The 26,706-nt window shown below is 42.8% G+C and overlaps 1 protein-coding gene across 1 annotated transcript in view; it reads left to right on the forward strand.

The window, feature by feature from the left end:
• The window catches only part of LOC137913954 (liprin-alpha-2-like), a gene marked incomplete at its 3' end in the record, with an annotated part of 65,203 nt that extends 38,985 nt beyond the window's left edge, over window positions 1-26,218 (forward strand). The window contains exons 2-13 of the mRNA XM_068757576.1: window positions 13,294-13,395; window positions 14,725-14,889; window positions 15,525-15,599; window positions 18,940-19,047; window positions 21,947-22,168; window positions 23,373-23,519; window positions 24,358-24,492; window positions 24,660-24,746; window positions 25,181-25,264; window positions 25,703-25,834; window positions 25,935-25,997; window positions 26,127-26,218. Coding sequence (XP_068613677.1) covers window positions 13,294-13,395; window positions 14,725-14,889; window positions 15,525-15,599; window positions 18,940-19,047; window positions 21,947-22,168; window positions 23,373-23,519; window positions 24,358-24,492; window positions 24,660-24,746; window positions 25,181-25,264; window positions 25,703-25,834; window positions 25,935-25,997; window positions 26,127-26,218 — 1,412 coding nt within the window. The remainder of the gene's footprint in view (window positions 1-13,293; window positions 13,396-14,724; window positions 14,890-15,524; window positions 15,600-18,939; window positions 19,048-21,946; window positions 22,169-23,372; window positions 23,520-24,357; window positions 24,493-24,659; window positions 24,747-25,180; window positions 25,265-25,702; window positions 25,835-25,934; window positions 25,998-26,126) is intronic.
• Window positions 26,219-26,706: the final 488 nt, after the last annotated feature.

Here is a 26,706-nt window from a genome sequence, read left to right on the forward strand (position 1 = left end):
CTTGTGTTTTGGACCAAATGCAGTGTCAAGAAGAAAAAAAAGGTTCAATGAATTTCAATTAGTGAATCACATTTCCATAATGCAGTATCAGCGTTTTCACTGCCGGTTGCTGTTTGTTGTGAGGACCTGGTGAGGATATACAGGAAAAGGTAGCCTCTGCTTTCAGAGGCTCCGGTAGAACATTATGTGCAACAGTTCCAAGAGTGCCCTTTTTGAGAGAAGTTTCAAAGCTTCCAAACACGGCATTTTATTTATTTTATTTATTTTTATCATATGGTTGATTGTGTGCTTGCTGTGCAGAGCTTATCCGTCTGTAAGCCTCGACTGCTGCAGCAAGCAAGCCTGAATGCATCATCTTAGGGAAAGGATGAGCTATTGGAATATTCCTTTTGCAGGCGTAACTCGGCTTTGCATGAACAATTTCTACTTTGTCTTGCAGGAAGTGCTGCCCGTGATTTCTTTCTAAGTTATAACTTTCATCAAATATTGAGAGTTATTCTGAGATAATACTGTCGTGGAAGATTTAAATGGGATGTGAGGATCTATCACATTTGTCAGATGAAAGCCAATTTTCTTTTCCTTGTACCTGCTCTCATAAATTCCTGCATCACCCTATTTCTTGACAAAAAAAGAATGCTGAAGGTCCTGCACTTTTCTTAAATCTTTGAATGTCATGGTGAGATTAACAATATTAGTGTCCTTATTTTTAAGAATTTGTTTTCTGTGTGTCTGACTTTTGTTTTTTTACATCTCGTGTTTCGTTTCATAATGAATGAAAATGAGGACTGAATTAAGGACTTTGCAGGTTGAACGTTGTTTCTTTTTCTGCCAATGGAGACTAAGTATGTGGGTGGCAAATAAAGACCAGTTACCATGGCAACAAACAATACTCTGTGTTTTAATGTTCAATATACATCAGGCGGGTAGAACTACTTGTCTCCCATGTTGCTACTATGTGTTTCATATTCTCTGCTATTGGATACTATCCTGAGGATATATTTTTATGCAGTTTAGTCAAAAGTAATTATTTAAGAAATAAAATGGGTGAAACACAAAAAATGTTTTGAGAAGCAAACGGTCTGCATGAAACTGTTGCAGCCAGAATACACATAACACTAATATCCTGATATATAGGTCATGGCATTATGTACAGTAAAGTGCATTGATGTCATGCATGCATTCATGGTCCCCAGAGCATGAATCCACCCAACCCCTTCCCCCTATTTGCACTACCATGAGGTTGATACCAACATTGTACGTGACTCAACAGCGATTGGATAGAGTGATGAGATATTGGCACGTGAGCAAATTGTTGCTGTGTGGAAGGATTTCAAATTTGCCCAGTATTTCGAAATGCAATCTTTCAGCATAAGATGGCGAGCATGCACCATGAACGTCACGTTCCTCACCTCCTGGTTATTCGTATCTATTTTAATGGATCATCACAGAGACACTAACTTGGCTATAGACTCTCGGTATAGCTTGATGACTCTTCACTTCTTGTTAAATTTTCAAGTGCATTATGGGATACCTTTATCTACTCTTTATAGCTACTCTATTGTTTGGTGAAATTGGGCCTTATTTGACCTTATTTGTAAATAAAACATTTGGGAGCTAAAGCCCTAGTTTCCCTGCTAAGATGTAGAAAAGCTCTCTAGTTGTAGCAGCAAATCCACGTAGGGATGAGTCCTCAGAGAAGAATACCGGTACTTGTTTCCAAGGCGATGTGTCCTGTTGTTGTAGCTCTCTGAGGGAGAACAAGGAGATGAGATGATGTGAATGTGGAGCCCAATAAAGGAAGTTTAAATATCTCTGTCAGTGTACATGAATGTTACATAAGAGGAAAATGGCTTTACCTTAAGAAAGGAGGCATAACTATTTAAGAAAACACAATGTCATATCCAGTGTGCTGACACTCCTCTGTTAATGGGTCAACGATGAAGCCTCCGTCTCGACGCCGAGGTCTTTCAGCTGACGCGGCGCCAAGGCCCTGCTTAACTGCCAAGACCCCCAATTTTAATTAAAGACTTTTATCTGGGAAGCCAACCCCCAGCGTTAATGAAAAGGGACATGGCGGTGCGAGAACTCGGGCCGGATATAAATAGCAGGTTTTGTAGGGCAGGATTCCCTGTCGGGTTGCATCCAGGCTCACAAGCGGATCTATAGCATCAGCTGATTAGCATAGATATGCTCCCGAGGAGACGGATGCAGATGTGCCTCCTCGATGATGCACAAACACACACACAGCATATATTGAGGTGACGAGGTTTTTTTTCTTCCCCTAACACGGACTCAAGGTGTTTACCTCCATTGTATGTGTGTTTATGAACGTGTAGCGACTGGGGGGAAAAAAAAACATTCACAGGAGGAAGTAACAAACTCAGTCTCTGCAGCACTGAACAAACACAAAGATGTGTATTCCTTTACGTAATATTATTATTGTGGGTATTTCTTTTATTTGTGTGGTAAGGGAGGCAAGCATGAAAGGTACCCAGCACCTAACTTTCATTCAGGTTATTTGTCCTGCTTATAAACAAATCACTACAGCTTATGCAGTAAATGCATTTCTACTGCTGAGACAAATCACCCAACAAACGGTTCAGGTAAAGGACAAATAGGTTTCTTTCTTTCTTTGAGCTACGGTATATATTAGCATTGGTTATAGAACACACTAGAAGAACGTTTCAAGTGTGTTTCACTAGTAGAAGCAAACACAGCATCTAGAATACCTGACTACGAGCCTGAAGGTCAATTAACCAGATTGAACCAAAAACAGAGATTCGATTATTTTGTTTGTCACACAATGAGCGAGAAGCGGAGACATCATGATCGGGTATTCACGGGAAATCATCCCCTGTAGCAGACAAATCCCGATGAGGCGAGGAAGATGAGGCAGCTTTGGCCCTCGGAGTCCGTGCACGCCACAGTGTAGTGTTGGGACTAAGAGCGCAGCAGTGAGTAACGGCAGAGTCCCCGGTCGGCCTCCCACCTACACGTCATACAACAACAAGTTTTTCCCTGTTGATGGAGTGTGTGGTTTGTAGATCACCATTGAGGATTGCTTTGAAAGTATAGATGTGTGCATCGTTTGTCCAGTTCTCTAGATATGGCTTTCTGAGTGGAAGGAAAACACGGCTGCTCAAGGTCGAACCATCCTGCTGCAAAGCCAATCATCTCAATAACGGGCTTTTTTTTTCTTGTCATGGTTTGTCAATAATGCCGTGTGCGCCTAACAATATGTTGGTGTGTGTGTATACTTAGGATGGAGGTGTGCCTACAAAGAACAGTCGCGACTTTTAGAATAGAATAGAAAGCCTTTATTGTGTTTGCATAGTGGATATACAAAGAGATTAGGAGCACTGCTCCGTCCGGTGCGTAGTACAACCTAATAATAATGTAAGAAAATGCAGGTAAATGTGACATAAAATAAAGACCCTTGCATGCTAAGGCCCTGATTTAATCCTGCTCATGTCGGTTAATTCACTTGCTTTCCCCAATGGGTGCTGAGTCATCCTCAAAAATGCCGCTGACTTTTTGTCACATCCTTTCACCCTGGCTCTTGGACATTAGTGCTCGCTCAAATCAAAGGTGCTTGCAAAGAGGCATGGATGATATAAGAACAGCTCTCAACCAAAGAGGATTGCACTTAAAAAGAAAGCTGAGTCGCATAATTTGGATGCAAAAATATCCCAGCTTTAATAGCTCAGCGTATTCAAAACACAGACCTCGTCAAAGACGTTTGCAGGCAACGCAAAACAAAAGGATATAACATACATTACAATCAATGTTAGCATTAGGGTGTAATTGAAATATAAATTTCAAGCGTATCTTAGTCTTAATGCATGTCTGCAACAACGTCCGTGGAGTCTGTGTCTTTAGGAATCATCTATCGGCTTTCAGGCATTTTCATTAAAGCAAATAAAATAATGCTGCTCGTAATCAGCGCAGTAATGCAATCAAAGTATTCTAGTACAAAAATGCATCTCTGTACAAACTCATCTTTCAAAAGGCCAGCAGCTTATAAAATAAAATGTGATTAACCTTGAAATTAATTGTGAAGCTAATATCAAATCTTATCTGTTGTAACTCTATCTATGAAGCTAGCGCATGCCTTACAGGTCTTTGCCAAACAGCAAATGTTGCATCATTTCTGTCAACCTGAACCCCCTGCAATGGGAGACAGAACTGGCAGCCTGGCAACCACCGATGTTCGCGGCGGAGTTGGCAGCGATCTTGCACTGGAGGTTTCTGACACATCTGACAACAGTTCATTCCACCAGGACTTGCTCGACATGGCGCTTCTTGATCTGGCAATGCAAAAGCCTCCAAATACTGCGGGGAACAGACGGGTGCAGACGATGGAGCTGGCAAGTCACCAGTTTCTGCCATTGTATCTTTGCCCTTTTAGAATTTATGAAAGGCAGCTGTCAAAAGAAAGCGGCCTCTGTGGTGAGTACTTAACAATTAGTATTATAACAGTACCAGCTTCCAAAGTACTGTGAGATCCAGAGCTACTGTTACAGTATGTATATCACAGCAATGAGTATCAGTATTCAGCAGGAAGAATATTGTCCATGTCGGCTTTAATGACTCCGATGTATTTTCTTGTAGATACCCCTCAATGGAGGGCTCAATGAGAAAATAATCAAGAATAAATCTTGTGTGTAATCATCTAATGAACCCTGTAAGACTCGTATTAAGAATGTTAGTGTTGTGTAAAGAGAGTCAGAGCAAGGTCTGGCTCTGTTTAAAATAATGGGCCATGGAATAAGGGAAGATTTGCAGGCAAGGTTTTATTTAACCTTGTTTATTGACTGGAACCATTTTATCTTAATAAAAACATATATATCTCCATGGACAGATAGTTTCACTAGAATTAAGTCATTTTCTCCTCAAGTTCTTTAAATTGTATTTCTTAGTTTATGAAACAGGTAGAACGCACATTGATTGTAATTTCTGTAAAAGGGCCAGATGTCCCATTAAAAGCAAGACATGGACAAATATAAACATAATGAAACATTAAACTACGAATGAATGAATGAATAATCTTTTGTCAAGTTAATTTACGTTTATGCTTTGGTTAAATGTACTTCTATGATTCCCCCCCCCCCCAAACACATCATCTATTCAGAAAGCATGGGTAGCATCCCGTCCTCATTTCCTATCATCTCTCCCCAGCATCCATAATCATGCAGACATGGCAACAAAGATAGTGGCCTCGTCAAGAGCAACACATGAAAATTCAAAGCCATCTTCGTGTAATGTCATAATACCTCCTGGAATCAATCACAACCACTGTGTTGCGCTAACAACGACGCTGATAACACTGATGATTGATTGCTCATACCTTGATGCCTGCGGTCAGCACATGGAGCTGGAGTGCATGCTCATCACCGTCAAGTTCTTTGTTGTATTTTTTTGGTCCTGTGGGTTTGTTCATGTTTCTCTAAGTACCTGCTTGCCAGCAGACAAACCAGTTCTACCCAGTTCTGCCTCAGTCTGGGTTAATGCTAGATTGACTAACATGACTCGTCATTCCTCTGCTGCTGCAACCCTATATCAGAAGAAACGGGGAATTGATGACTGTTCGGGCTGAAACTTGGGGCAGATGTCTGCCTCTCAGTGTCGTGGACTTTGAAATGGGACTAAATTATTTTTCATTTTATATTAAAGAGAGGAGGTTCTTTTTTTTTCATTATCAGCGTGTGCACTCTGAATGTTCCTTTCTGACCCGACTCTCAGGTGGTCTCCGTGATGCAACGGGCCTTTAGTAAAATGACAGCGCTTCAAAGCGCCAGGCTTTCAACACTGATTCATTTTGAACAGCACTCGAGGCCATTTAATGTTCAATTTTCACCTGCAGAGACGAAGGAGGAGGAGGAGGAGGAGATGCTGGTGTCTTCTCTGAATACTTGTGTACATGTCCATCCAAGTGGACATGGTTGTCTTTTTTTCCAACCACGTACCCTGATACGCCTGCGTTATCCTGAGGCGTTTGACCTTTTAGAAGCCATCACTGCTGCTATAAATCAGTTGCAGGTGATAGAATAGAAAGCCTTTATTGTCTTTGCATAGTGGATATACAAAGAGATTAGGAGCAGGGTTTGGCAAATGCTATGATTGACTCTGTCTGATTCTGCTTTCGGATCCTGCTTCAGTCATTGAGAGCTCATCGGGCGGGGGGCACCTTGGCAGCCATCACGCCTCACAATCCACAACTGTTATTTCCGTTCTGGGCCATATAATTCATGCAAGATCCCTGTGATCTGCAGCTGAGCTAAGTGTCCACGAAGCTGGGCAGCAGAGAGGGCTGGAGGAGAGAGATAAAGCTGCCTACAAAGACTCATTCCGATTCAGATGATGAAATAAGACGGGCAAGAACAGGAGATGAGTTTTGAGGTTGATGGTTTCATGATGACCTTAAAGGCACCAGTTTCCCTGGGGCAACTGGACATTATCTCTGCAAGGCCCCTGACATTCTGTACAGTGGTAGCTCTTTAAAGCGTGCCTCGTGAAAAAAAAAGGGGGGGGGGGGTACAGTCAGCAGGGTCTGAACGGAACAAACCCAACTTAGCGAAGGACTTTAATGCAGCGCATTTTCATACAGTAGGGGAAATAACCTGTGCTGTAAGTGCTCCCTGTATATTTCCAGTTCAGAGACAGTAATTACTGTTCAATATTTACAAGCCTTTAACTCTATCTGGCTAATTAGATGGTAAAACTACATCGCACATACGCGCAAGGTTTTACAGCCGACGATAAACTTGCATCACAGAATATATGGTCACCTTGTTGCTTCATGTTGTGATTAGAATGGCGTCGTGGTCCCAGCGGTGTCGCCAAACAGTAGTCAATTTTAATTGAGAAGTCGTTAATTTTATACTTTAGAAACAAACACCCTGCAGAGCTAAAAGTTGTTCCATCACAGACCAGTTGTTGTTTTAACCTTTTATTGTGCCCTGGTTTCCAAGGATTTTGCATTTCAGAGTTCCTGCACTTCAGCAGTGTGCGATAAATTGACTTCAGGTCGGTCCTTCCTTGAACTCCTTCAGGATTAGAGATCATTGTCCATTTTACACAAAAACATGTAGGCTGCAAAACAAAGGAGGAGGAGTCAAGCGGTCAAAGCAGCAGATTAACCCTAACCCTTCACCTTGTGTTTGTAGTGAGATTATTCCTCATAGCCCCCTGATTATCTGGAATTTTGGAGGTTAGGGGTTGGTGATGACCGAGGTGTGGTGGGTCCTCTTATGGGAGTTCAAAGGGATCAAAATTAGTTATTAGACATTCGAAGGGCACTAGATTGCCATGCTGCAATTTCCACTCTCAGATTTATGACTTGGCCGCAAGGGGCCATTACAGCACAGAGACGACCCCTCCTCCCCCCCCAGCTAAAGGTTATAGTAAATCACAACCCCTCAACCCAATCCACACTCTCACATCTGTTCACACAAACATGACATTTCATTTCCCTTTTTGATCTGCAGTACACGAATGCTGCAATTTCTATTAAATAATCCTTCCCTGTCGAACAAGAGCTGAGTTTTTTTCATTTCACTGTTTTCCTCTGTTCCCCATTCAGGGCATGAGTGAAGGGACCAATCCCCCGCTGCCCTAATCTAACATCACAATGTTGTCATGCGAAGTGTCTTCAGGACAGCCATTTCTTATCTATTTCAGGAGCTGGCTCTTATGTCTTTTATCTTACTTATGTTATTGAATCATCTCACTGTACTTTTATTTGTACAAAGAGGACCTTGGAAGTTGGACAAAATCTGGAATATTTACTCTTTACGGTTCTCCATGTCGGTTCTGGAATGCTGTGATTGGAAATAGATTCCTCCTCTTTTTTTTGGCAGATGCATATATTAATGTTAACTATATGGTTCCAGAGGAGGTTCTATTGACAGTACTGTAGTGTGCTTGCTGTTTTTGCAATATTACCTGCTTATTGCCACGAAGCAGAACGTCTTGTGCTCTTTCAACATGAGAAACCGTCTTGAGTATTCAGAGCTGAGGAAATGAGCGTGAGCCGAGACCTTCTGTGGCTGTTCCTCAAGGTCTCTCTAGCTCCTCAGTGTCGGACCCAGAGTCTCTGTCATCCATCCTTCTTTATCGGCAAAAGGGAATCCAGTTGGTGCGGACCCCGAGTGGACTGCTGTATATTACAGGTCCCGTATTTCTGCATCAAAAAAGCAACTGGATTTTCCTTTTAAGTCAGATCCACTCTATGGGTTCCATGCTTCACCCCCATCACCCCCTCCAAAAAAAGAAGATCCAAAATGTTTTGTAAAACGATTTAATCCATCCTTTTGTCTTTAACAAGCAAATAAACAAACCAATGCGGGCAAAACATGCTGTAGCGAATACTCTTGTTCCACTCTCTTCCTTTTGTAAATGTCGACTTTGGTCTTTGTGTGCCAGGTTTACCATTAACATGTCCTTCTCATGATTAGCTTGTCTTCAAATGTCCAAGTGTCGTCATGGCGATGCTTGTCCATGTTCATGCAGCATCACTGTTCTGCACGTGTAGACTTCGGCTACCTGTGGGGAAGTGCAGTGTTTGCATTGGTATCAGGAGGCTCAACTTGTCTTTTATTTATAGTCACCCTCTGTCCTGCCCTCCCTTTGGCCTCACGCTGTAAATATAACGGTGTTTATCAAATATTAATGATCTGGAGTACAGCGGCGCTGTCTAAGAACAGCATGTAGTAATTGAGAGAGCCGAACAAGAAGAACAACTCTGTTGCTGCTCATCGCCTCTCAGAGTGCTTTTCAGGACACCAAATGTCACGGCGCATTGAACAAGAGATTATTTTTGCTGCTTCAATCTCTCTTGCAATGGACATTTGTCGGATTTACTTTTTTGGAAGAGTGTCTAAAAGGTTGTGCTCGACCCTCTTATCGACTGATTTGCCTCCATTTAAAGCTTTTAGGCGACATTGACGGACATCAATTCCTTTTCACGAAGATCCCTGATCCTCATTGCACTCCTGTCTGTTGCGTATTTATTTATTTCTGTGAGCTGCTGCCTGTGTTTCAGAATCTGCATACTGTCAGTCACGACATCACATCTCCTGCCTCTCCTGACAGTGATGCACTATTGCCAGGGTGTTTTTGTATCCTGGAAGCATGACTCCAGCAGAAGCGCTCCATTAAAAAGAAAAAATTGCCTCGGCTGTAATTTTGGCTGACAGTCAGCCCGCTTGGGGAGGAAGCCTTGTCCACCATATAATTTAAAATTCACCTTCGAGGTAGACTCACACACACACATACTACGCACTGAAATACTGGCACACTATAGGTAGTTTGACCATATAATGAGAAGTGGGTAAAAGAGGGAGGTGGTTGAGGCAGCTGATCATGGGTCCTGCAAGAGAGATGTTTGGAACAGAGCCTCGACTCGTCCAGGTGGGATTTTTATACTTCCCAGCTCTTTTAATTGACTGTAAAATAGAGTTATAACACTGAAGCAAACCTGGCCGCTGACTCACTGACCATGGAGAAGTTTTTGGAAGTGTAGACAAAAAGCAAAGAAACAGCTTTTTCAGTTACTCTAATTCACCAGTCGACTCAGCAATCAAACTCACCGCTCTGCATTTGCTAGGAGCTCACAGCTGGGCGCAGCAGTCAGCACAGCTGTCATGGTTTCCCCTGAGGGAGTCCATGAGTGTCCCCGGGGAACTTCAGTCTATACTGTGTGTGTGGCTGGGTACCAGAGTGAGTGTGCGTGTGCATGTGCACATCATTCGCCCTGAAATACCACAGCAGAGGTGAAAGTCCGGCGAACCGATGCGCTTGCAGATGCACTGTCATGCAAGCCCCAGCATGTACATCGTCACCTCTTTATTTATGTGCGAGGAGTCGTGTTTTCACTGCAGTGCATTCTGCAACTCGCTTCTCCCTATCGTTCCATCCTACCATCCTATTTTCAGGTTATTTATGAGGGCAACGCCTGGCGCTAGCATTTCCTGGAAATAGGTTGTGGTTGACTTGAGAGAAAGCAAAATAAATATCGTGGAATCTTCCATTTGTTGCATTTTTAGTGTCTTGAATTATGCAGCATGGTCCCCCCCAAAAAAGGTTAAGCATACATTAGACTTGCAATTGGCTTGGTTGCCAGTATTTGTAGAAATCCAAACAAGCACAGTGCGATATTTAAAGAAATGGAAAAATAGAAAGTAGAGGAAAGAACAATGTGTGCTGTTGTGTGATCGGGGTGGTCTAATGTGACAACTGGTCTTGCATTGCAATCCAACAATTCTAATTTAGCAATAAGACTGTGGCAGGTTATGATCCAGTATATTATTCAGTTTTCAAACCGATTTAGCCAGGAGGCTGAGCGGGTTTTTTCTCTCGACGCTGCTGACTTAAACTCATCATCCTCTGGCTATCTGCTGTAACTCATGTGTTAAACTGGTAATTTTCTCAAATTGTTCCACTAAAGTGCAGTTGTAATTGGTGAGAGTCTACAAACACCACTATTGTTCTTCTTTTTATGCCCCTGCCATAAAATCACCCGAATCCATCCACCGTTAGGTCTATCCATATCTCCTCAAAAATCAATGGGCAGAATCCAGTAAAATCTTTACACTAGATTTGTAGGGGCCTTAAAGTCGTGCATCCCGAATTCTGTATCTTCTATTAGCTTGTTTTACATTTACCACGTTTAAATTTAGGTGATCGCTGGTGACAACTGCATTCAGTGGTGGAAGTGCAGTACTGGAGTCGAACACAAGAAGCAGCAGAAGAAACAAAAGAAGAAACTTCAACCATTTGTTTCAGGATGCGACGTGAATCTATGATAAATGTGTAATGTGTCATGTCTCGTTTTTATTTTTAGATCAGAAAGTGTTTGTGTTTATGTCTGTAACACATCAGACACTGACAATCTGACAGATCCTGGACAAGTTAATTACAGTGGAGCTGCACACTGCAGCAGTTCTACTTCCTCCCTTCCTCTTAGATGGAGTAAGGAGACATTGACACCGTGACACGATGACAGACTGATGACCCCTCAGTGCAGCAGGAACAGCAGAACCGGTAGTCGAAGCTAACCAGCCATGCAGCGGCTGCTGTCAAACTCCGTGTCAGGGCTGGAAACACAATCAACTCGAGCTGTAACTGTCGAAAGCACAAATTGCGGGCAAAGGGTTCGCCATAAATAAATAGAACTCCTGAGAATAAAGAGTCTCAATCATCAGCTATTTAAAGAGCCCATTATACCCTTTTCACACAAGTTAACGCAGCTCCCATAGAGTTAATGACTTCAGAATCACGAGAAGACAATCTGATTAAATTATGATTTTGCGATCATCTGGATTTGAGAGGTTGCGTCTGAAGGAAATCCGCTCGGAGCTTCTTGTCCTGCATATGGCAGATTCCTTCCGCAGGGAAACGGGAGATCGTTTCTTTGCCTGTGTTGCATGTTGTAAACTAAAACCTTAAATCAGATGAGTAAATCCACTTGACTTTTTCAGACTTTTTCCACCACCACATAGAGAGGGATTTGCTTGTAACTTGGGGATTTCTGGGGTCTATGGTGTCTTTGTGTGGAGGATTTATCGCTCTATAAGGCCTACGAGGATTTGCTGCGCTACTATGAGACACGATATTACCACAGTCTGCCACAGAGTTATTGTCCTTGTCTCCTGAAGGGCAGATTGTGCACGCATTCTGAATTACAATGTGTGCTCAGACACACACATCACTTGGAGTATTTATTTGACAGCTTTTGGAAATTGATGATGGCAGAGCTGTTACTAATTATTATTTGTTCCATTTTTCATTAGAGATTAGTTTATGTATTTTTGTTACTTTTTAATCGTTTATTTTGAGAAAGTATGAGAGAATTATGTGATACCCAATATATATAATTTGTCATTGTCTGATCAATCCAAACCTTAAAAATATTTGATTTACCCTATAAAAAATGGAGCAGAAAATCCTGACTTTTTCTTATTGAGAATAATCACATCCCCCATCCTTTACATAAAAGGAATTAGTAGACTTCCTGTTATTGTGATGATAAAATGTGTTGCAGCATGGATTCTGGTTTTCGTCCTTGTTTTTCCAATTGAATCAACAATAAATTATTTAGAAGCAGAGTATATGGAACAATTCCTGCAATACTGTGAACATGTCACCCTGAAATAGATGCACATTCTCATTTGATCCTGAAATCAAACAATGTGAATGCTTTTTATTCTGTTAACAGGGTCTGCATCGCATCCCTGAACCCATCAGGACTCGCATCACACAGTTTTTTCCTTTGTACCTGCCTGTCGTGACCCGGTGCAGAAACCTCCACGCCGTGCTTAATTTAGAATTGGTCGACGGGGGCAAAGTCAGAGCGACAGGCTGCATCTGCTCCTCTAAATGGTGTTTGAGTTCTTGTAACAGGCAGACGGCTTCCTACGTTGGTGTGTGATCATCAGGCTTATCGAGCGCTAATCGGTGTATAAATGGGGTTTTTAACTCTTTTTGTCAGTGTCAGTGCAGAAACAATGAACTGAGGGCGAAGCTGATGGTCAGAGGGGATTTGGGATGCTTGATGGCCGCCTGTTTTATTTTAGACTCGGTCAGTCGAAGGTTTGCTGTCTTGTTGCTCGTGGGCATTTTAAAGACCATTTCTCTTTAGTGGTTCCTGAGCGATCACAGTAGCGTTCTGGAGATGATCGGCCTTGAGAGCAAAAATACATCTATTTTTGTTTTCCCTTCTCCGCTCTTCTTTTATCTCCTTTTCATTTTTTTTTCTTTCACCTTCACATTTCACCGGAATGATTCTTCCTCTACATTCTCTCCATTTTCTTTCTCGCTCCTCTCATTTTTACAGTTTTTTTTATTGTCTCTTCCTCTCAACCCATTTATCCTCTTTTCCTGATTTTTCTCCTCTTCCATCCTTGTTACTCTTCTGCTCCTCCTTTTTTACTACCTTTTTCTCTTTTAAATTGTATTTCCATTCCTCTGTCTTCACATGTTCTCGTTTTTCTACTTTCTTATTTTCTCTTATTCTTGTATTCGTTCTTTTCTTCTTAATCGTAGTAGTTGTAGTAGTAGTAGTCTAATCTGCTTGTTGTACTTCTGGTTACTCTGTGACATAATTTCTGCCCCAGACAAATATGACTGTCAAACTACAATCTGCAGTCCTGATGCGGCGCCACCACACTCCATCTGTCATCGCCGCTGTCCACAGTGCATTGTTTGCGTTTGATGCATAGGATTGTCCTCCCAGTCCTCTCCATACCTGCTCCGCTGTGATGCTCACACATTTCTCTTATATTTGTCGCCCAGGAGTTTGCTGCACTGACGAAGGAACTGAATGCCTGCAGGGAGCAGCTTCTGGAGAAGGAGGAGGAAATTTCCGAGCTCAAAGCAGAGAGGAACAACACCAGGGTGAGTGCATGCACTCTAAAAGATGTACTAAACTCACTATACTGTCACACACTGACATTGACAACCTGACAATTTATTATTTTGTTTTTATTTTTGTGCAGAGCATTTTTTGTTTGTTTGTTTGTTTTTCTTGCCAACCTTATGATTTATTTCTTCAATATCCACGTTTCTGGAAACATTCCATCAGTTTCTCATAAGTTTCACAACTTGCAGCACATCGGCTGCAGAAAGCAGGCACCAACCGCACACTGAGATAGACGCCATGAGGCTCAAGCTGCGGGCTGGTCACACTTTCATGGCTGCAGAAGCACTGAAGCAACCATGTGCACTGTCCATTTCCAAGTCCCAGACACACCTCATTAGCTTCCCCATTTTGCTTCACATGGATGGCCGCTCAAGAGTAAAGCTCAGTCCAACTGGCACCAACGCCCCGCAGGGTCCAGGTCAAAGACTTTAACGGATCATCTCAATTTTGCGGCGCTGAAGCCCCACATCAATAAATTTAAAAAACACATTTCCCCTCTGAAGCAGGAAGAACGCTCTGCTGTTGACAGATAAGACTGTTTTCCAGCCCTCTGCCGATTAACTGTGGATTGACAGCCTTGCACATTTTTTTTCTGGGTGGAGGCAGAATATTTTAGCACAACAGAAGCTGAGGAAGGCCAGAAAGGAAAGAGGTGAGAAGCAAGAAACCGGGAGAGGTGGAAGTCCTTTTCACTGTGTCACTTTATTATCACCTCTTCTGATGGGCAATCACAAACATAACGTTAATTACCGTGAGATTGGTTCCGTCGCTGGCTGGCATCTCATAATTTAATCACGGCATGTTCGGGGAGTCGGTGGACTGAGACATGGCAATGGAAGGACAGGTTATGATGATGTTTTGGATGAGCATCACAACCAACTGACGTGCATGTACTGTATGAATTCACTGACTCTCATACAGTCGACAGCAGACAAAGGATGAGGAGATCTACCGGTCAGGATGAGACCGATGTTCTGGATTCGTTTCCAATGGCAGAACTGGATTTACATTGTTATTCAAGACTCGGAGACTCCTTTCAGCCCCGCTCGAGGTTTGCAAGTGGGATTGTGATTTCCCAACCAGTGGGTTAACACAGAACAGATTATTTCAAATTAAACTTTGAACCAGATCCTTATCCTGGGGATATTATATTACGTCTCCGCACAACTTCCAAGAGGAAATGAGGTGTTGAATGAAGTGTCGGTTTCTTTCCTTTTACTGCATCGGACTTAAGTATGAAAAAAGTATGAAGCCTCCTGGCTTCATACTTTTGCTCCAATGATTTCTTCCATCTTATTCTTCAGCTACTGTTGGAGCATCTGGAGTGTCTGGTGTCCAGGCATGAGCGGTCGCTTCGCATGACGGTGGTCAAGCGCCAGGCTCAGTCGCCCTCGGGAGTATCGAGTGAAGTTGAGGTCCTCAAAGCACTCAAGTCCTTGTTTGAACACCATAAAGCCCTAGATGAGAAGGTGAGTGTGTTTCAATTAGCGCATCATTTCAGCTCAGAGGTGTCTGAATGAACAGTGTGTGAGGCGGCATCAGGAACCAACATGCCTGACTTGTCAAGTGATTGGTGTGGATTACCTTTTCGGTTTGCGGCTTTTGAACCTCCACAACCACACACAGAATTTCAGAATTCTCCTGTCACCCTGCTGCTCTGTGAACTTAACCTCTGTGCGATATCACAATGTCCTTGTAATCCATTCATCACCCCCCCCCCCATAAAGCCATCATTTATAAAGCATTTCCAGTGCCATGCTGCTAAAGGGAATAAAAGCTGCGGTAGCCGTTCTGACTCCAAACCTGGCAATCATCGAATCCATGGTTGATCTACTTTGAGATCAGGCACCCTGTTGGGTCACAGTACTGCAAGTGATTGCTCAAGCTGAGGTGATCCAAGAATAAGATGTGTCAAAGAGGAAGACAGGAATCTCGGAGGGCAATCTTACCCCTGCAACCGCCGGATTAAAAGCAGCGAAAAGCCTCATGATGCTGCTTTGAAGCCACAGCAACAATGTTCTAGTGAGGTTGAGGGAGGGAAGTAGGACAGTCAAAGGGGAAATCTACAGTCAGGAGATCTACAAGACCTTTGTTTTGTTTTCAGGTACGGGAGAGACTACGAGTTTCGCTGGAGAGGGTTTCTGTCCTGGAGGAGGAGCTTACAGCAGCCAATCAGGAGGTAAACACTGCAACTGTTTTTGCAAGATAATGGATGTTTTGATATCATTAAATCACACCCTGGATGGATGGATGGAATATAAGTAATGACATATTTTCATTAATTGCAGTAATTATAGTAATTTTAGCAACCAAAACACAAACACCTATAACAATTTGAATAAAAAAATTCTGAAGTACATCCATGATGTGCAAATGGGCATGGCCAGCTGTTTAATTGTCTTCTTAAATGCATTTGGCAATGTCAAGTGCGTGTTTTGAAATAAACAAGAAAGAGTACATGATTATTTGCTGCTCAGTTATGTGGATATAAATTAAATTCATGGCCTAATTCATCCTGGAATACAGTAGATGTTCCCTGAAGTGATCATCAACTCAAACAACTGGAGTGCATCTGCCAGTTCCACTCCCCCACATCTACATGGGGGAGCCACACTAAATGTATTGTGCATGCGTGTGCCTGACAGAAGGCTGGCAACTTTAGCAAGCTTTTTTTTCAGCCTTCTGGTTCAGGTGGGCAGAGGACAGGTCTTGTGTTGCAGATGGTCCTGTTCCATCTGAGAAGTAAACCTCAGGTTGTGCACTTCAAAGCCTGCCAGACACGCCAGCCTGACACTCCGACCATGAATGAAAGTTAGTGAAGAGAGTAAGAAAGGGAGGAGGGAACGGACTCTTGGGACGCTGTCGGCGCAGAGGAGAGGAAACGCAAAGAGAACTGAGAGAGTGAGAAGACATAAATAGAGATAGCAGGTGGGGGGCAGCAGCCGGTGGAGGGGTGGGTATGTTAATGAGCGTGCAGGGGTGATGATCAGCTTGTTTGTGGTCTGAATCCTTATAGACATTGGAGGATCTGAGCAGGGAGGGGCAGAAGGTTTTTTTTTTGGTTTACATCCTAAAAATGATTTGCATGCCCGCAAATGTTCCAAAATCTGTACAGTACATTTGTGAGGCTGTACAACGTAAATGGTTAACAGTGGACAGACGAGTGATTGGACCTCAGGGCAGTTCAATCGTTTGCAAAACAGGAGTGTCCATGACTCCAGGGAGGTGGCAAGAGTTAGGAACCAGCGAATTGGTAATTGATTAGTGAAGGAGGTCTGTTATAACCCCCCCCCCCCCCCCCCCTCACAGCAGGGTTCCAGACAACACTGCCATGCCCGATCAAATCCTCGGCCTTTCACTTCATGCAGTCCCAGGTGTTTAAGCGGACATGCACTGATTACGCCACTGATTGCAATTTGGCGTTATGGAATGAACTAATCCAGACTGTGTTGTGCTGCATTGTAGCATTTAGTAAGCAGCAGCTAGCAATCAACACTGCGGTCTCTGATCAGCAAACGCACAATTATACAAATGTTATACACAAGGCGAGCAGTAAATAAACACAATCAAAAGCTATCCCTGATAGCTATTCATATCGGCACCGCCAACCCTCCTCTTCAGACATAAAGTCCCAACGCTGCCTGAAGGCAACATTTAGAAATAATAAAGAAAATCTGGATTAAAAGATGATGAGTGACAACCATAAATCTGCCCTGACTCAGGACTGGATTGGTGGAAGGAACTCTTCAGTGAAGAAAAATAAAATGACACAAAATAGATCATTTCTGAAACCGCTTGCAGCTGATTAATTGTTTTTGAGAAGACTATAAATCAATGCAATGGTAGATTTATTTTGTTGTGTTTATTTTGTTGTGAGGCATGGTTATGCCATTGTTGAAACAGACATTCTGTAGTCAGTTTGTGACAGCAAAGGTGAAGGTCGGATGGATCACAGTGAAGCCTGGGGACAGGTTTGATGCTGGATCAAGTCTGGATGTTGTGTGTGGAAAAGATCTTTTGTCAGCCTCTTTCCCTACTTAGAAAAAAAACCCAAACCTGGCATTGACTCAATGGTTATGTCCATGATTATCCCACAGAGCTACCTCAGAAAAAGATGCCTTCTTTAAACCGCATCTAAAGGAATATTTTGTGTGATTACTAATGATTAAGGGCTGTTTTAAAACAAAGAACAGAAAAGGCTTTCTGTTTGTGAGCTGATAAATAATTAAGGGGAAATGTGCATGTTTGGGATTTTACTTATGGCTGTTTCAGAGCATCTTCGATGCTTCTGCATACCAACCTGATGCTACTTCATGCAGCATGGAACATGTGCTGAATTTAGTTGTTTGTTTTTGCACTCCGCAAAAAAACGTGGGTTCATGCCACTTATATTCATGTATTAAACTTGTCACAACAACAGAAGACAAATATCCAGAACACACAATTAATTAAAAAAGTAAAAATCAGTCATCCTACAAAAAGTCAGCACAACACAAAACAATCAAGTATCGGTACCTGTATTGATTTTCTTTAACAACCTTACAACCTCAATAAGAATATGGATCAAGTTGAACATCACACAATAATAGATTGTCCTCTTTGTGTACCTCTAAACATATTCCTCAGTCTGATGTGAACATCTCCCACAGTTCCTCTGTCTAATTTGACCTGTCATGTTCACCGTATTTATTATGCATGTAAAGTGTTCCTGCCTGTTGGGGGAAATAAGTTCTCTAATTGGCTTGCTGCCCTCTTGGCTCCAGATCTGACACCTTGTGAGTTTGAAATGATGCTGCAAGGTCTCAGTCTCACTATTTACTCTGTAGTCGCACTATATTAATTCAGTCACACATTTTCTACCGCTTCTCTGCTCTGTGGGTCACGGACGTTGCTAGAGCCTCTCCCAGCTTGCTTTGGGGAGAGGCAGAGTGCACCCCGAATGCTGGAGGAAACCGGGAAAGGCTTGGCAAGGCGGGAAGGCTGATGGGATGAAAGATTGATCTGTCATGAATCATTATTTTAGATCACCTGTAATAACTTGCATGCTTTTAAATTACCAGCTCAGTGTTTTTTTTTCTTTTTTCTGGTGCTGGAGAGTCAAACACAACAACTTCAGATTGGTGGTGAGAGATAACAGCAAGGCACGCTTGCAATGTCGTTCCCCCCCTCGTGATTAGAGTGATAATCACAGGGTGAATTATGAGTTCAGAATGGTAACTTTGAGATGGGGAAACAAGCCCTAAGTCACGTGATAATTATAGTGATTGGATCAGTGTGCTTGCTTCAGGCCTCATGTGTCAAAAAGAATGTTGATACATTCCTGCAGAAGTGCTGCGTGAGAGAGAAACTGCTTCAGTTTGTGCTGCAAAGCCACATCAAAGAAAAGCAAATGCACATCTGGTCAGATTTTTTTGTTTCGTGTCAGCTGTGACTTCTGTCATAAACCCTTCCTGGTGTGTGTCTGCAGGTATTCTGACATGTTCAGGCTCTAATGTTTGTGCTTTTCTGTTGCCTCGCAGATTGTGGCCTTACGGGAACAAAATGCGCACATTCAGAGGAAAGTGGCCTCAGGAGAGGGAGGAGAGGACATGCTGGAGGGTGACGCTCAGCAGAAGGTCCATGGGAAGGTAAGCATCCAGAATATTAGCAGGATCTATATATAGATATGATAAAATAAAATATTTTTTCCACAGCAGCAGGAAAGTCATGATTTTAATGATAATAATATATAATATAAAGAATTGGCTAGAAATAGACAAAAGTAAAATCTGTTGTTTTCTTTCTACGTGTTGTTTCCTTTTTATTTTTCCAATCATTAACCGGTTATTAAACCGTTTGAGTTTGGATCTGTAAAATATGCCGACATGCCGCATCCTCAAATGCCTACAAAGTCACTGCACCAGTGATCACGGTGCTGCTCGCGAAGCTGGTTTGGTTGCGTCACGCCAATGGTTCATGGAGAAAACATTTGAAAACGGAGTTTTAAATGCAAAGTTGAGCAAAATAATACAGTAGAAATCATATATATTTCATACAGTCAGCTGTGCATGTGTACAGGAGGTGGCCTACATTGGCTGTGCCCTACTATTATGCAGCGGCACGCGCGGGCCTGCAGAACTAAACACAAAGTACCCTCTGATCAGAAAAATGTGTCGCTGCATCCGTATTTACTCTATCATTCAGAACAGACCCTGCATCTGAGCCCAAACAACCAGCCCCAGGAACCAAAGCAGGCCCTTTGGCATGCAGAGAGCGGTGTGCACACCCTACAGCAGTAGATCAATGGCGGTCCCATTACCTGGTCTGGTGCAAGAGGAGGAGGGATGTGGGCAGTAAAAAGATGAAGGGCGTGTTGCGCAGAAGGATTGAATAATGAGGAGACGGCTATCGTCTGCCGTGTTTTGTGAAGATAAAAGGACTGACTCGGAGTACGTGTTGTTTTTTTAGTGGTTGCTGGTGTTTGCGAAATAAATTGCATCGATATGTATTTACTGCTAGCCTGTGGTTAAGCTGGGAGCAAGGGTTACTCTCCACCACTCATGGGGACTGACAGATGCGTGAAGGGGGAATGACAACCCTGATAAGCAGGATCTGAAGCGCAATCCACCCCGCCTGATTCACACTTGTCCCTGGGTTGTCATTAATGTGACTGGTGGAAAGATGCCAGCGAGACAGGGGAGGAAGATGTGCACATTGACCCACTGTGCCCTCAAACCATTTCTGCATATCTGGATCTGCCAGATGACCAACTAATACAGTCTGACAGAATAATTCTGTTTATTCATCACTTTGATTTTTAATTCAGACTGTCGGCCATGACACCCAGAGCAGCTTTAAGGGCGTACACGAGGCCTGGGTTTCCATTTTCCATTTGAGAAACCATCTCTTTTATGTTAGAAGTATGGAGTAGCATAAAGTCTTAATGCTCAAGGGAAGTTCTGGCACCTCATTTGCTTCACTTATTTGAATTTGATAATGCACTATTCAATATTTTATTCTATACTTTGTCCTCGATTGGGATCTATCTATAATGAAATGTGCATTTTTCAAATTAGTCTTAGTCTTCACATTGTATTTCACTGCACTTTTTTTGATGTTTTTATTCATCTGATAAATAAGTCTTATATTTGTAATAAGATGTCTGGAAATGTTGATCTTTTCTAATTGAAGATTGCAATATAGACTTCTACATATACGGTATAAAGTAGATACGACATAATCCGCTGGGTAAGCAAGGATTAAGTTCAGAATCTTTTGACTTTGGGGTGAACTGCTCCATGAAATGTATCTGCTCAAGTGGCAAAATAAAAAAATCTAAACTGTCACAGGTTATAAAAACATTCTAATTTGCAAGAAAATGGATGTGTTAATGTTGCAAGACTGTGAAATGAGCACAGTAATGGGAGCTACAGCTGAATAATCTTTCTGTGTCTGTGTTGTGACATTGTGCAATAAACTACAGCTAAATCCTTAAAGCTGACGCGCACTGCCGGAGCGCCGGTATTAAAAGCAGTGGCATGATTTAGTGGGTCCCGTTGCCGACTCAGGTGAGCCATTGATCACAGGTAGCAGCTGGAGAAGCCTAATTAGGATGGGCTGCTCCATGGGTCGGATGCAGAAAGTGAGCTGCGCAATAAAGACATCACTTTCTCAGTCTTCCGATGCATTTGAACAGTAGTAGTTAGTAGTTGTAATAGTTCTCAAAGGAAAGTGTGCTCTGATAATAGAACTCTTTCTGACGCATCATTCTCGGCCCTCTGTGGCGCGTTTCCAGTCGACTTCGAGCAGAGGCCAGTGGAGCTGCACTGAGTGAATCTTAATCATATTGCGAATTCAAGTGTCAAAACCAATTTTTCCAAAGCAGTCTGGAGTGATTCTCTTTTGCTCACTCTTTGTCACCATCTGAATCATTGGAAGCAGGGAATGCGCAAAAAAGCCTCGGGCTCCCGAACTTGAAATTATTGGAGTGCTAATGTGTGTAATGCCTCGAAAAGAAGATTTGGTATCTGAAGTGGGAGAAATTGTAATTGCTCAAGCGTAATTTCAGCACACCACAGGAAGCAGGCAGGAAGATGTGCTTCACTGGTTTATTGCAATCCTGCTTATTCTTCTACTTTGTTACTTTCTGTCATTATTCTACTGCACTATTAACTCTTAATAATTATTAACCGTTTCTGTTATTTAATATTTCTTTTCTTTTTTAACCCGCTGCAAAATGAGGAAGTATGTTGCAGAATTATGCAAAGACTGCAGGACAGAGTTCTGATGGACGGGGTAGAAGGATACAGTATAAATACACAGGCTTATTCCCCCATTTAATCTAATTAAGCAAAATCTATTGAAGTAATTTCCATGACACATTGTAGAAAAGCAGGTCATGGGCCAAGCAAGCTGCAGATTGCAGGATTTCATCCTCAGATCCGGGATAATGTCCACCCGTCTTTTAAGAAGACAGGTGAGCTTTACCTCTGTTGTCACGCTGAAGCGAAAGTTTCCATCCCACCTTTGCTGATCTCTCACCCCCAGCGGCTGTCCAACGGCTCCCTGGAGACTGCCCACGACGCGAGCCAGGTGGTGGAGCTGCAGGACCTTCTGGAGAAGCAGAACTACGAGCTGGCCCAGATGAAGGAGCGCATGTCCTCCCTCTCCTGCCGAGTCTCTGAGGTGGAACAGGAGCTGGAGACGGCCCGCAAGGACCTCATCAAGTCGGAAGAGATGAACAACAAGTACCAGAGGGACATCAAAGAGGTTACGGCGCAAACATTTTCCTGGGAATAACGGTTGCAAGAGAGACATCAAAGAAGGCCTAAAAAAAGCTGCCATTAGCATACACTCTGAAAATCACCCTGCCTGTGGCTGTGTGTGTGCGTGCGTGTGTGTGTGTGTGTGTGTGTCATTCATGCAAACATTTGCAGCCACACTTTTTACTTTAAGTGCCAAAACTTCTAAAAAGCCCCTATTAGCATCTCATTCAAACCATCACACACAAGCAGGTGAATGCTATTAATATACGCCATAAAGGAAAAGGCTATACGCACATCTCAGGGACACACTCCAACACTTTGCACTTAGATATAAAAAAAACCCTAAGAAAAACAACCGGCTGTCTCTGCGTCTGCCACTGTTTGTTCCTCATATATAATTTTTACATTGGAGTGTTGATGTGTAAAACGCAAAAAGCAGCTGGTAAAGTTCCTCGAAAAAATACTTTTTTTCATAAATTGGCAACTGTCAGAGCGCAATCATAAGCCCATTTAGCACACGCGTGCGTTAGGTGAAGTGGACTGAATCCAAAATATGAGCTGATCCCCGTCACCCCTTTAGTGGAAATTACAGCAAACTAACAATGCAGTGATTGCAGTCTGGCTAATGCAGCCTTATCTGAGGCACCATGTATTATTAGCCTGCGCTGCCTCCGCAGAGAGCCACGGCCCATTCAGTTCTCTGTGTTACTACGATTTTTGAAACCGTACGTAATCACATGGGTTTGCCAGCAATTCTCCATGCAGGAAATTAGCTCTTGGAGCTTCCGAGATAACACTTATACCCTCATGAGAATAAAAGCAGGTTTCAAGTTGCCTCATGCAAGATCACTTTATTGGTTGTGTGTTTTTGTTACTGTAATCATGTTATATATTAAATATATTTGGATTTTACTTACATGTGTGAGAGTTTCTTGACATGATCTGATTTTTATGTTTTGTATTCATAGCATGCAGCTGCCCCATCCTATATTTCAGTTTGCACTGTGAAGTTGTGCTTTAATTTTTCATGATTCAAATGTACTCATATAATGAAATAACATAAATCAAGCTTGCGGATATATAAATGTAAGGCTAACTACAGTTATTGCTGCGTATGGCATGACCATAACAGCTGAAATGTCATTTTTCTATCATAATGTTCTTCCTCTTCGACTCTGATTTTTGTATGGGTTTTTTCCGACACGCAGGCCATGTGTCAAAAGGAGGACATGGAGGAGCGGATTGTAACTTTGGAAAAACGCTACCTGAGCGCTCAGCGGGAGTCCACCTCAGTGCACGACATCAACGACAAACTGGAGAATGAGTTGGCCAATAAGGAGGCTTTCCTCAGGCAGGTCTGTATAATCCAGAGGGATACAGAAAAGAATCAAACATGCATTCAGCTGGTTGTACAACAGACATGATCCTCAAAGGTCTGGCAATGAGGAAACCTCTTGACATTTTCAGATAATGTCAGAGGAAATTACTGAGGGGAAAGAATTTTAATGGTTTTACTTGAATGTTTACTTTGAGCAGGTGGTTTAAGGTCATTGTCATAACTGATTAAATACTGTAACTACTGTCAGGCACTTGTGCTCCAGCTGAGTTCCGGAGGGCCGGAAGGAATGTCAAAGTAATATTAACAGAGGTAATCACAATTTGATGAATGAAGATCTCCACATCCTGTTACCCGATTTCATTTTAGTCTCGAGAATGTACATGCTTCTGACTTGGAAAATACATCCAATATTTGCTTAGCTGAGGGAAAAAGAGTTAGTCATGACCTGTACTCACATTCTCTCCAATTGGAGTAAACTGGACCTCGCCATTATCTCCTTAAAGGCGCTGGACATTATTAAAACCCGTCTGACACACATTATGCCGCTTCTCAGTGACTGGCAATAAAATCACGTCAATCCAAACGGTGGATGTTGCTGTGGTTAAATCCACTAAGTGGCAGAAAACTCTTCCAGAAGCATGTATAAATGCTTTGCCCAATGTCACTTTTTAACGAGTTGTCAATGAGAAGGAATGGGAAAAAAAGATTCACTGAAACGGGATACAGCACACCATAGTATGGAACTGGGACAGCTTTAATTCCTCAGCGTGCTTATTGAGCTTTTCACCATTATCTTTCAACTAATTGATATTGGAGTTCACAATGACGTGTGTTTCTGATGTCCCTGCGCACAGATGGAGGAGAAGAACCGGCAGCTGCAGGAGAGACTGGAGCTCGCGGAGCAGAAGCTCCAGCAAACGATGAGGAAGGCCGAGACGCTGCCGGAGGTGGAGGCTGAACTGGCCCAAAGAATAGCAGCGCTCACCAAGGTGAAGACGCACGCACACGCGCGCACCTAAACACTCGTTCTGTTGACACATTCCCACAGATGCCTTCGACTCTAGATTTTGTTTTCCTCTATCTGTGTGTAAGTGTCCGTGTGGTGTCATGTCATGACGTTTCAACATGTCCCTCTTCCTCTCCCTCGGCCACATAGTCTGACTCCAGCTCCTCTTCCTCCCCTGATGATTATCACTTTGTTATGGAAGCTAAACTCCAGGACATGAAGTCCATTCTTAGGAAGGTAGTCCCACAGGGAATCACAGCTACTGCCAGCACCTCTAGAGAGCAGATGTCATTCATTTACCTTAGTGTTTTGTGGCGAGTGTGTTTCCTGGGGTTCTGCTCTGGCTGTTCTACCACCATAGGACGGCTGCATGGCACTTCTGGCTGGAGCTCATACTTGGCAGTGCTGGAGGAGCTCTGTTCCTCTTTCATTCTATTCTTCGGTGGCCTTGTTCTCCATCTCTCTCCTTGTCACGCTTTCTTTCAACCAGCTCTTTCCGCATTTATGCTTTAACACAATAGATTTCCATCTTTGATTTTGGGATAGATAGAGGCTTTGGCTTGTGTCGTTGCCACGTCTTTTCTTTGCTGCCCGTTAAGCTGCCCAAACAGACTCATCGGCAGATCATCTTGCCCTCTTTTTGTCCCGTCTATGCTGTGATCCACGTGTAGGCGGAGGAGCGTCACGGGAGCATCGAGGAGCGGATGAGACACTTGGAATGCCAGCTGGAGGAGAAGAACCAGGAGCTCCTTCGGGTGAGTCACCGCGGAGGCGTTGTTTCTGCTCCGTGTCGTTAACCAGACAGGATGAAATCTAATTTATGATTAGAAAAATACGATCTTTTTTTTTCTTTCTTGTTCACCTAAAAGCAAAAAGGGCAAAAGTTTAACGTGAAAATATCAAAACCAGAAAATCATGTTTTTTTGGCCGAATTGTAAATCATGAAAGAAGTTAAACCAGTTTGGCTTTTCAAAAATTACACAAAAAGGCTTTAAAAACACACAATTTTAGAAAGCCTTTTTTTGTATCTGTTATTGATGGGGTGGGGGGGGGGGGGGGGTCACAAGACGTTGCTTTGCTTTCATCGGCCACAAGCCAAACCAGGAGCTTTTACAGCAAATATCTCAAAGGGGTTGTTCCCATTTGTAAGCTGGATATGAACTTGATAGGTATGTGACTGTTTTCCGTGTCAGGCTCGACAGCGGGAAAAGATGAATGAAGAGCACAACAAGCGACTCTCAGACACAGTGGACAGACTCCTCACGGAGTCCAACGAGCGTCTTCAGCTCCACCTCAAAGAAAGAATGACGGCTCTTGAGGAGAAGGTTAAACACGGCTACCTTGTCGATGGGGGAACTCGTCATTCTCACTTCTGTCCTTTTAAATATTTGACTCTTTTATTGTTTTTTTCCCTTCCTGCTACAGAATTTATTAATCCAGGACTCTGAAGGTTACAGAAAACAGTACGAAGAGTCAATCCAAGAAAAAGTAGGTCATGAAATGATGATTAGCACTTTGGAAAGAACTTTGGTTATTGGTATTAGATTGCTGTGTCAGTTTGTTCTCAGTAATATGACAATTAATCACTTCCACTTCTTATCAAATTGCTTCATCCAGACACAGCTGGCAGAGGAGATTGAGAAAATGAGATCAGAGCTCGACCAATTCCGGTTGAGGGCTGGCTCCCTCACAGAACCCACCCTTTCACGGTAGGTGCATTAAGGTTTGACCGACAGTCCACGGGTTTGTGCTGCTCTATGACTATAGACCCACTGGACCATTGCATTATTGAAGTTGACTTTTCTCGAGCCCCTGCACCCTTAGATCGTATTAACATATTTACAAAAGACGTTTATGAAAAATATTTTGGCATAATTTTACTACACTGTCTCAGGTAATATTTTAGCTTTACTGTCCATTATATTATGTTAAAGAGCTGCTTACCTAAAGCATGATCATGCTAGAATCCAGGGATGGCTTAAAAAGAGAGGACCAATACTACAGAGTATATGTATTTGTTGTGCACATGGCTTTTCGTTTGCAACCTGAAGCCCCAGTAGAAAATGATTCTTGACCCAACGTAACTCTGAAATGGTCTTCTTGTGCTGGTGGTAAGTCTGTATGTGGGAGATGCTGACATTCACAGCTCAACAGTAGATACACACACTACTTAATCCCCGCTTAGATCATTTGCTTA

The sequence above is a fragment of the Brachionichthys hirsutus genome, unplaced genomic scaffold (genome assembly GCF_040956055.1).
Source record: "Brachionichthys hirsutus isolate HB-005 unplaced genomic scaffold, CSIRO-AGI_Bhir_v1 contig_887, whole genome shotgun sequence".
Lineage (NCBI taxonomy): Eukaryota > Metazoa > Chordata > Actinopteri > Lophiiformes > Brachionichthyidae > Brachionichthys > Brachionichthys hirsutus.